General features: G+C 36.3%; 1 protein-coding gene across 4 annotated transcripts in view; it reads left to right on the top strand.

The window, feature by feature from the left end:
- Positions 1-12146, top strand: part of Wwp1 (WW domain containing E3 ubiquitin protein ligase 1) — a 90440-nt gene that overhangs the window by 62492 nt on the left and 15802 nt on the right. For all 4 annotated transcript variants that reach the window (XM_038347146.2, XM_038347145.2, XM_038347148.2 and 1 more), the window contains 4 exons: positions 1287-1375; positions 5413-5572; positions 8842-8975; positions 9068-9208. In XM_038347146.2, the coding sequence (XP_038203074.1) occupies positions 1287-1375; positions 5413-5572; positions 8842-8975; positions 9068-9208 (524 nt within the window). The remainder of the gene's footprint in view (positions 1-1286; positions 1376-5412; positions 5573-8841; positions 8976-9067; positions 9209-12146) is intronic.

Genomic DNA, 12146 nt, shown 5'->3' with positions numbered 1-12146 from the left:
GTAGGTATAAGGATAGATATTTAGAATGGTGTTAGAGACTATGCTGGTTTAGTAAAGAGGTTCTCTTTCAGGACCTTTGACTTCATGAACGCTGGTAGTGTGCTAGGTTTCCAGTAGCAGGAATGATATCCCTATCGTTGGGGAAGTCTTAGGTCCGGTTGCAGAACCCTGTGAAGTTCAAGAGACATTTATAGCATATCCTCATTTTACTAGTTGTTGTTAAACTTTAGAAAAGATAGCCATAGCTGGGCAGTGCTGGCATATGCCTTTAATCCCAGCACTTGGGAGGCAGAGGCAGGTGGATCTCTGTTAGTTCGAGGACAGCCTTGTCTACAAGAGCTTGTTCCATGGACAGGCTTCAAAGCTACTTTTGAAGCCCTGTCTTGAAAAAAACAAACAAAAGAAAAGAAGGGAGGGAAGAAGGAAGAGAGGGAGGGAGGGAAGGATAGCTGTTATCAAACTGTAGCTGTTATCAAAACTGCTTTTGGGTATGAGTGACTAATTCTGAGCCAAATAATTGTTTCAAGTTTCCAAGTGTGTTTTTACAACTGACTGTTCAGAGCTGTATTTGAATTGCTTTTAGCAACTGTATATCTAAATTCACTAGTTATTGTATTACTTTTACTGCCTTAAGTCTGTTCAGATGTAGAGTTACGCCAGTAATTGCTTCCTAGGGAATCCTATTAGTGAGCTGTGTTTGGACCCAGACCTGCCACTCTTGGCTGTGGTTCAGATTAATGATAGTAGATATAAATTTTTATCCCCAAGTAAAGCATGCTTATGAATAAGTTTGATGGAAACTTGTAGATTATAAAGATGTAGTTGGGTCTTATTTTACAGTATGCTGTTATATAAATATACCTCACTGTGTAAGGCTTGCAGATGAATTTCTATCCTCTTGAGAGATAAAAGATGTGGTGTAGGTCGGACTCAAAAAGTCCTTTCACCTTACAATATTGCTACAGAGAAAAACTTACCAGTCACAGATTGGAAAATTAAAAACTTGAGGCGGGAAGGGGAAAATGTAATCTAACTTGTTCAACTCTAAGTGGAACCACTGTTTAACACTAAAAGGGGGAAGAATATATAAAAGTGAGTCAGAGAAAACTTGAAGGATTGTCCATCTTTAACTAGTTTTTGGAACAAGTCAGATGAAATGCAGAATTAAATATGGGATAGTGGAATGTGTACTTTTGAAAATACAGATTAATTTAAATTGAATTATTTTGGAAGTAACTTATGCAGTATATAAATGTCAAAATATCCACATTTTTGTCTTTAATTAGATTATGGCATTGAAACCGTATGACTTAAGGAGGCGATTATATGTAATATTTAGAGGAGAAGAAGGCCTTGATTATGGTGGTCTTGCAAGGTAAAGTTAAAAAGTTACTTATTAAATAGTTATTACTGCTTTGTAATAAGTGTATTTTGCCATCTGAGGTGGATGTATTCTTAAAGAGATATATATGAATATATTAAACTACCTTTTTCAGTAGCAACCACAGTTATTTTGGGTAACCATTATTACAACTTTTTTGCATATGTATATATGTATGGTATGTGTGTATGTGTACTTGCATGAGTATGGTACACGTGTATTCATGGACGTATGTTATGTAGGAGTGGTGTGCACATGCATGTAGAGGCCTGAGGTTGACATGTGTCTTCCTCTATCCCTTTCTACATTATATGTTTAGGCATGGTCTCTTGTTGATCTAAAGTTCAACTGGTGTGATTAACCAGATTTTTCTGGGATTTTCTCTCTATATATCCCATGTACTGAGATTACAGGTGGGTCACCATGACCACATGCCCAGAACACATGGGTTCTGGGATCAGAGAACTCAGAGTGTCCTGCCTGCATGGCAAGTGCTTTACACATAGGGTACAACCATTGTGATTATTCTTCTGTACATGCTAAAGTTCTTATCAGATGGCTGAATAGTATTCTAATATGCGTGTAGCCTAATTAATGGTTTAAAGATTGTTACTTATTGATTTTGCTATTACAACACTGCATATCACTTTTATTTGTCCTTTTTCTCTGATCTGAGTTTATTTGGAAAATAAAAATTTTCTACATTTACTCAATTTACTTAAGAGATACTGTGAAGTAGTTAATGAAAATCCTTCCTTGTTTTCTTCCTTAATTGCTTCATACAAATCTACATTGGCATTTTTTTAAAGTTAACAGTTTCATTAAGTCTTCCTGGGAATTCAGATTTTCATAGAATTTTGCAGAATGATAAAAACCACCATTCAATATAGCTGATAGAAGTGCAGAACCAGGTCACAATTGGTAGAAGTAGATATGTAACATTGCTGTGGATTTGTCAGGGTTTTTCTTAGCCTCTGTTTGTGTCAATGTCATACCATTACACATTTTCAGTAAGCACTTCTATCCAATAAATGTTCATATTGTGTGTATTGTGAGTTTTTCTGAATTTCAGGAATGCCCAGATATCGAAAAGAAAGGGACATCTTAGAAAAGAACGAGCATGTTTTTTTTTCTCAGTGTCTGACATGATAACATTCATATTCTTTTGTGAAGCATTTTTTGTCTTAGTTATTTGGTTCCAGTTCTGTTTCAACAGTTTAAATAATGTAATTGATTCTTGTGTATCATAATTGTCTTACTCCCCTAACTTGATTTGATTCTGCATTGTTTGGTTAGATTCATCATCAGGGTGCTTATTCAAGAGTTCATGTGGGGGGGATGTTTCTGTAGTTGTTAAATGTTTGGAAGATTTTTCCTTGTTGGTTATATAAACAGCAACCTCTCTAGACAGATGTTTTTTTGCACAGCATTGTCTATCCAGTATTTTTAGGTATGCTTCAGTGTTTTAGCATTGAATGTGAGCACTATGAAGTATGAGGTCAAACCTTTGTCAGAAAATTTCCTGGGCGTCCACGCTGTCTTTTAAAATTCACTAGTTTCATTGCAGAATGTTTGTTTTTTCCGTTTGTTTTATTTATTTATTTTTCAAGACAGAGTTTGTCTGGGTAGCCTTGGCTGTCCAACCTGGCCTCAAACTCCCAGAGATCTTCCTGCCTCTACCTCCCTCCGAAGTGCTGGGATTAAAGGCGTGTGCCACCACGCCTGGCATTTGATCTATTTTAAAGGAACGTATGAAGAGCTTTAATTTCTGGGAAGTTTTCTTCTATTTTATCTTTGAATATTTTTTTCTGTTCTATTTGTTCTTTTCTTTCTTCAGGAACATCAATCATGGGTATGTGGACTCTCCTTTGTCAGTCTTACGTGTCTGTCATCTTTTCTCTTACTTGTCTGCCATCAGTGCTTTTCCTGTTTTGGTTTTCTGAAGCCTGTCTTCCTGTCATAGGTTTGCTCTATGTTGTGCTGCTTCTCATGTGATTTTTCTTCATTTGCTGTTTTACTATTTTCTTCATTTTCTTCTCTAGGCCATGTTCTTTCAGCCTCACGTGTCTAGTTTAAAGTGCAGAGCCAAACTTGTGATGAAAGTCAATCATTTCTCTCATCAGTTAGGACTCTTTTGTGTTGGTGTTAGGATACAGGCTCTTGTCATATATCCATTCTTCTTTTGGATCACTACAGTTTTCTCTGGTTTGCTGCTTTCTAAAAGTGATCTGAAACAGTAGGAAATTTAATTCCGTGTGTGTGTGTGTGTGTGTGTGTGTGAGCGCGCATGTGTGCGCACGTGTGCGTGTGTGTGTGTGTGTGTGTGTGTGTGTGTGTGTGTGTACACATTCTTACTAGATTTACTTATTTCTCTTCTCTGAGGATAATGTCTTAACTTCAGCTCAGCCACAGAGTGAAGTTATTTGGTTCACTTAGTATTTTAAGCCTGAATTTAATTATATGATTTGACATTAATTCATAGTTGATTTTGTTTAGTGACTGTCTTCTGTACCCTCCAGGTAGTTTCCAGGGAATGTTTTAAAAGCTCTCTTAAACATTTGGTAAACAAAATAGCAGACTATAGGAATTAGCATAGAGGTGACCCAGAATGACTTAAATATTTTCAAATTGCTTGATAGTATCAAATTGCTTGATAGTATTACATAAATTATCAGACTGAGATGAAGGGTTAAAATTGTGTCTTATCTTGAGATAAATGTGGTGATAGCTTTAATCTGCACCCAGGAGGCAAAAGTAGACAGATTTCATTTGAGGCAGCCTGGTCTGCCTACCAGGTTTCAGAGCAGTCCGGGCTACACAGGAGACACTGTCACAGAATATCAAACAAAAAACAACAGTAATAATTCTGGCTTTTCTTGAAAAGCAGTTACTCAAATTTCTGGTTTTACTGACACTCACCGTGATTGATAGTACCCACCACTGTATACCACCATCATTATGTGAAGACTGGGTTATTGTACCTGGAAGTTTTCTTTCCTTAAAGCCAATAATATTTATTAGCAGGTTATAAAGAAGAATGGGGATTGTGGCAAGGCAAAGCCCCATGACCTCACACTGATCACAGTAAATATTTGAGTTTGGAATTCCACTTGAGAACACTTTGTAAATGTTTATTTTGTGTTAAAAATTATTAAACTAAAGCAAGATAGGTAGTTAAGAATTAGTAAACACTTAGCACATTTTAAGATTTCCTTTTGTAATTTTAGCACCATTTGAATACATTTGCAATACAATTTAAACTGTTCTTTAAAAGCCAGATATGCCGACCCTTAGTAACCTGTGGCAGGAGGACTGCTACAGACTCAAAGCCAGCCTGGGTTGTGTATCAAGTTCCAGACTAGACTGAGTTCTGAAGTAAGACTTTGTCTCAAAAACGAAAAAGCACCTCACTATTTTAAAGTTATGTGCTGCAGTGTGGCCATCAAATATTTACTAGAACCTGTATAATGGAGGCTCCATTTATCCATTGCTTATATATTTTAGAATGCATGTAAGAGTTAAGGTTACTGAAAATATATAGACATGGCCTTTGCCTTAGAGGTTAATGTTCATAAAAGAATATTTTCAGATTGTTGCTGTACTATGAATGCAATCACAGATACGTACTATACTCTGAAATTGCTTCAAAGATACCTGGATTGGATTAAAGTGTGAATTGAGAAAAAGTCTAATCTACTTAAGTTGAACTGAAGTTGAGAAAAGATACCCAAATAAAAGTTTGATGTAGAAAACAACTTACCTGTGAGGAACAGTGAGCTTGCAGTTTGACAGTGCAGAACTAGCAGTGGCTTTAAATGGAAAGCCGAATCATATATAAATATATAAAATATAAATGGAGGAGGGCTAAGGAATTAGTAGGGGTGTGTGTGTGTGTGTATGTGTGTGCATGTGTGTGCACTCATGTATGTGTGTGCATGCACACATTTATTTACTTATGGATATATTTAACACCTTTTTAAAGTTCACATATATGTGAATACTGAAAGTAATCTTAACTTATTTTCTTATAGAGAATGGTTTTTCTTGCTTTCCCATGAAGTTTTGAACCCAATGTATTGCTTATTTGAGTATGCAGGCAAGAATAACTATTGTTTACAGATAAATCCAGCATCAACCATAAATCCTGATCATCTTTCATACTTCTGTTTTATTGGTCGCTTTATTGCAATGGTGAGTTCCCAACTTTCAGTTACTTTATTATATGTTACTTATTTCAAAAGTGTACTAGGGGCTAGGGAGATGTCTCAGTGGGTAAATTTCTTGCCAAGCAGGCTCAAGGACTAGAGTTCAGACTTTTAGTTGTCTGCTTATAATTCCAGTACTCAGAAGGCAATACTGGATCTTTGGAGCAAGCTGGCTAGGTAAATTTGCTAAAACTTCAAGTTTCAGGTTTGATTAAGTCTGTTTCAGTATTGTGGTGAAGCTGGGCTGTGGTGGTGCACGCCTTTAAACCCAGCACTCAGGAGGCAGAGGCAGGCGGATCTCTGGGTTCGAGGCCAGGACAGGCTCCAAAGCTACAGAGAAACCCTATCTCAAAAAACTTAAAAAAAAAAAAAAACCAACAAAAAAATCAATATTATGGTTAATAATTTAGGAAGGCTCATCATTAGCCCCAGGCCTGCACAAACATGTGCATACCACATACACAGACATGTGCACAAAAATGTATTGTATAAAAATCTTTTGAAAGAGACTTTATAACCCCCCAAGTTAGGGCAATTCACTGTTGTTGGGGTGTCAGATTCCTCAGTTGTCTAGCCACCAGTGAACTTCCCTTCCTTATGTAAACAGTATTTCATGTATGCTATTCAAGCAGCCCAGATTAAGTACCATGGGATGTGTGTGCTTAAACACACAAGCATGCACACATACACACACATACACACATGCAGAGAGAGATGAAAGTAGAAGGGGAGGAACTGTTGGGAAGAAGAAAAGTTCAGTGGGAGAGGGAGGGAGAATAACATGATAATGGGAGCATGATTAAAAACATACATTATGTGCATGGATAAAATTTAGGAATAATAAATAAAATTAAGAAAAGAGTAAAAACCTTATTTATTATTCATTTGTGTGGGGAGATAGGGGAAATAGGTGTGGTTATTTAGCCCAAGGAAAATCTGAGTTGCTGAGTAAATACACTAACTTAGTGCTTTTAGAAGTTTCAGAGCTTTACAGGTGCTCTTGTAAATTATTGTATTTTTAGAGGTGTTTGTAATTTTTGCACTACATTTCCATTGGTTCAATTAGCAATCGTTTGTTGAGCGTCTAAGTAATTTCCTTCGCATTTCTAGGTTTCTGGGTATTAAAGAACAACAACAAAATGGTACAGTTCCTACTCTTGGAATCTAGATTCTGTAAAGTGGAGGCTACGGGTGTTGATTTTTCATTTAATGAGTTGAAGGAGACCTTTGGAGGTTGAACATGAATGGAAATGTGAAGAAGGCAGGAGACTGGGGGGTCATATACATACGTTACAGAAGAGCACTCGGAGCTCGTGGGATAGCAGAGCAAGGCTGCAAGGTTTAAAAATGCCTCCTCATTAGTTGAAAAGGAACATGGCTGGGGCAAAGTATATGGGATATGGGAGGGATGAGATTGAGAAATACCATATAGGACTTTTAGGAAAGTTATGTAAAGGTTCTGAGTATGTCAGTTAGTGTTATAATTTAAGCAATACCAATAAGAAATCCTCTGTGTGCAGAGGATAGCAGAAGTAGAGGTCACCATGAGAGGGCATAGTGATTTTGTGTCTAAATAGCATAGTAATAGATGTGAGAAGTGATCTGGATCCAGGATATGTTTGGAAGTTAGAAAGAACTAGGTTTTCTAGTAGATTAACTGCCAGGCATAAGGATAGAGTGAGGCACCAAAGGCCTGCACATCGGCTTGAAATTGCCATTTCCTACGTGAGGCTTTGGTGGCAAGAGCAAATGCTGGGAGTAAGGAAAATCAAAAATGTTGGATTTCTTCTACATTCAGGATGCATATGGCATCCAGAGGAGGTTTAAAACAAGTAAGTATCCAAATGTGGCAACGAGATGTCCAGAGTAGAAAGAGACCTTTGGGCTTCTAAACATGTAGAGAATATCAAAAGCTCATGGTTGTGTTAAGGAATAGCATGGACAGAGGAGTTAAGGGGTATTTGTAAGCTGAGGAGATAAAAATGAGTGAAAAAAAAAATCAACCAACCAAATAAAACTACCTGAGATTAGAACGTCAAGAACGTGATTTCAAGAAGGAAATGTTTTTCAAAGAAGACACCATGGGTAGCCCTTTAATATGTTACTGATAGGTCTTGCATTAAACATTTAGCAAGGTGAAAAATGTTTATGAGTGTTAGGATGGAAAGAATGGTGAGTATTCAATGAAATATATAACCATCTACTTTAGAGAACTATATAGTAAAGTATCTAAGAGAATTTGCCACCAATTAGTAGTAGTTTGTTGTTGTAGCTTGGACTGATAACCTGCTGCCTCAACCTCCTGAGTTCTGGGATTATAACCATCTACTACCAAGCCCAGCTGAGAACAAAGAATTTGATGAAGTCAATAACACAGAGCATTAAAGCAATGACCTTGAATAAAAGGGAGAAGTCTGTACTGCTTACAACGTGATAGAAAGCTTATTTGCAATAAGTGTATTGGAGTTCAGATGCTAGTGGTGGCACATAGTTTGGTCTGCATGAAAGCTCTCCTGGTTGCTCTTTTCTATGTGCAATAAGTATAATAAGTGTTTGAGGACAGAGGTACATTAGTGAAGAGTCATCTAAGACAGGGAAACTAAATATAGTAATGAAATAATGCTTCCTCTGAGGTTGCTGGCACAACTGGCTAGCTTGGTATATATACTTCTAGCATGTTCTTCCATAGGCAGAGTAAGTTTTAAGTAGATTTTTATGTAGACTTGGGATTTTGTTTGCAATACAGTGGGGGGGGAGTTAAAGTTATATAAGAGGATAATTCAGTGACTTGGTGATTGAATATAAACTCAATAAGGGAATGAGGGCCAATATAATTGGTTCAGTGAGTGGTTTTAGATATCTGTTGGATTAAAAATCACTGGTGCTTCTTCCTGTATGTTGTATGTAGGCATGAAGACACGGAGTCCTACAGATAGGAAGGAAATGGGAAGAGGTGCATAGGCAGGCCTTTTCATTTCTGTTAAGCTAATTGTCAAATATATATTAAAAGGTAGGGGGAGTTGGTAATAAAATCCCATGTTACCTTATATATATAGTTTTGATTGTACATTATATGTTTGACCTGTGAAATATGTTTTCATTCTAATTTGTTTGCTTTGCATTTTGTATTTTAATTTTCACAATTTATACCATTGAGTATTGCTTTTTAAATGTAAAGTCATGACTTCTATTTTATCACTGTGCTCTAAAGAACATTTTGTAAGTTTAAGTAAAATGTTTTGTTTTTCTTAACAGGCACTATTCCATGGGAAGTTTATTGATACTGGTTTCTCTTTACCATTCTACAAACGTATGCTAAGTAAAAAACTCACTATAAAGGATTTGGAATCTATTGATACTGAATTTTATAACTCCCTTATCTGGATAAGGTTTGAAGATTTCTTTTTCATTGAGCTATTTACTTGAAACCCATTTATATACTTTGTTTATATGCACACTGACATGATATAATTTTATCCAGAGACAACAATATTGAAGAATGTGGCTTAGAAATGTATTTTTCCGTCGACATGGAGATTCTGGGAAAAGTTACTTCACATGACCTGAAGTTGGGAGGTTCCAATATCCTGGTGACTGAAGAAAACAAAGATGAATATATTGGGTAGGTTGACATAGCTGATTGACTCAGTCTGTAGACTCTATGGAATCTAATTAGAAATCTCCCTTAGAATATACACCCTTAATTGTATTTGTTTTTACCCTTTGGGAAATTCTCATCAGGTTCTTTTCCTGCTAGGGCCTGTTCCTTATGCTATGAAGATGATCCACATCTCCCATTCCCATTTGCATTTGCAATAGGCTTTCCCCCTTTGACCAGATCAGGAGACGTGAGAACATTAGTACTGGAAAGGGATTCAAAATCTCAGAAAGAAAATGTATATAATTATATCTTCTCCCTCATATGCGGATCCTAGCCTCACCCCCATATATGTGTGTATATATACATTATATGTATGTGTATATATAATATACTTATATAATTTATACATGTGAAGGGCACATTCAGGCACAGTATAATGCATAGAACAGGAAAGGGTAGATAATAGGCAATTATAAAGGAAAGACTGAATGTAGATAATTGGCACTTAATTCATGAAAGAGGATATAAACCTTATTGTTTTTCTAGTTCCAGTTCTGTCAAGGCAATAGTGAAAATGTAAAACTCCAGTGTGAAGCTTCATAGCTTCAGAGTGACTATTCTAGTTATATAAAAAGTTTATTGAGATATATAGACTTCAGGTATAGCTAATTTTGGTGTGTAGACTTTTTTATTTTTAAGTTCTTTATAATACAAATTTAGTTAAAAAAGTATTCTTGGAAAAACTGTGCAGCCTCATTTATAGATGAAGGGACTGAAACTGTGCTAGAAATGGGCAAAATCAAATCTGGAAACTACTCTTTGAATGTCATTTCATTCCATACCACATTTCCACTCTAAACATCCTATTTATTTAATTAATTCATTTGCTTATTTGATTTTTCAAGACAGTGTTTCTTTTTTATCTGTAGCCATCCTGGCACTTGCTCTGTAGACCAGCCTTATCTTGAACTCAGAGGTCCACCTGCTTCTGCCTCTTGCGTGCTGGGATTGAAGGCATGTGTCACCACCACCTGGCCCATGTTACAATTTTTGTTGTTGTTTTTGATATGTTTTTTTTCTTCCCTCTGTGCTACAGCCCTAGTTGTCCTGGAACTAGCTCTGTAGACCAGGCAGGCCTTGAACTCACAAAGACTTGCCTGCCTCTGCCTCCCAAGTGCTGGGATCATAGGAATGCACCACCATTGCCCAACTACTTTAACTTGTACATAATAAATGTTTCATTGGCCTATATTCCGTGTGCATGGTGCTGGGTTTTATAAAGAAATTTCAAGTAATCCCAGACTTTGACTATATTCAGTCTTCTATTTCCTCCTCTTGGCCTCATTGCCTTCTACTACTTTCTTTCCTCTCCTTGTCCCTTTTATGTTTTCATGATAGCTAGATAATTGGTTCATCAGTTCAGAGCATTTGCTGCTCTTGTAGAGGCCAGATTTGGTTCCCAGTACCTATATGGTAGTTCACAGCCATTTGTAACTCCAGTTCCAGGAGATCTGACTCTCGGTCCTCTGCAGGCACCAGGCATTCACAGGTTCACATATGTACATGCAGGCAAAATATTCATATACATAAAATAAAAATACACATTTGAAGATAAGACTTATGGTGGGTTTATGTCTTTATAAAATCTGGAATCACAAGTAAAAGAAAGCATGAAAAATACTTGTTTTTTTCTAAGTCTTGTTTATTTTACTTAACATAATCATCTTTAATTTTATCTATCATTATCAAATTGAGTTTATAATATAATGACACCATTTCTCTATTCTCTTCCCTCCCTTCAATCCCTCTCCCATGTACCTCTGCTCTCTTTCAAATTCATGGCCCTCTTTATTCACTAACTTGTGTGTGTGTGTGTGTGTGTGTGTGTGTGTGTGTGTGTACATATATATTACTAAATATAATCTGTTCAGTCTATATAGGATTAGTTATATATGTATTTTCAGAGCTATTTGGTTTAGGATAAACATTTGGTATCCTCTTCCTTGAGAATAGTTCTATTTTTTGTTTTTACTAATTATTGTAGTAGCAAGCCAGATTACATTCTTAGCAGCAGGATGTGAGGATTCTCTTTTCCCTGCTTCCTTCCTGGCATTTGTTGTTTTCTCTGTGGCAGGCATTTTAGGGTGAGACTGTATTGACTAGAGATGTTGAACAATTTTTTTACTATTTGCACCTCATCTTTCAAGAACTACCCATTCATTAGACAAAGGTCCAGTGGCTATGTAACTCTTGGACTTGTGTTTTATTGAAATGATCCATGTGTCTGTTTTTGAGTCAGATCATTTATTTTTCTGACTGGGGTTCTGTTTAAATTGTTCTTTTTGTTCTAGATTGCTAGGCTGTCTAGGGAATTTTGCATTTCCCTACAAATTTTAGGGTTTTTTTTTAATCTATTTTTTTCCAGAATATCATTAAATTTGACATGGTTTCCATTGAGTTTGTATCTTGCTTTTGGCAGTGTAGCTATTTTCATGCTACTAATTCTTTTTTTTTAAAGATTTATTTATTTATTTATTATGTTTTACAGTATTCTGTTTGCATTTATGCCTATAGGCCAGAAGAGAGTACCAGGTCTCACTATAGATGGTTGTGAGCCACCATGTGGTTGCTGGGAATTGAACTCAGGACCTCTGGAAGAACAGCCAGTGCTCTTAACCTCTGAGCCATCTCTGCAGCCCCCATGCTACTAATTCTTGCTGCTCCATGAGTATGGGTGGCTTTCATTTTCTTTCTTCTTCAGATTCTTTCTTTAGTGTTTTAATATTTTCACTACAGAGGTCTTTACTTTCTTGATTAGATTTATTCCTAAGATTTATGTTCTAGCTATCATAATGTGATTGTTTTCCTGATTTCTTTCTCTGCATGTTCATTACTGGTTTATAGAAAAATTGTTAACTGACTTCTGTAAAAATTATTAATAGGTGATTTATATATACAT

Source organism: Arvicola amphibius, chromosome 11, assembly GCF_903992535.2.
Source record: "Arvicola amphibius chromosome 11, mArvAmp1.2, whole genome shotgun sequence".
NCBI classification, from domain to species: Eukaryota; Metazoa; Chordata; class Mammalia; order Rodentia; family Cricetidae; genus Arvicola; species Arvicola amphibius.
The sequence above is the reverse complement of the archived record's forward strand: the minus strand, read 5'-3'. Positions and strand labels throughout refer to the sequence as shown.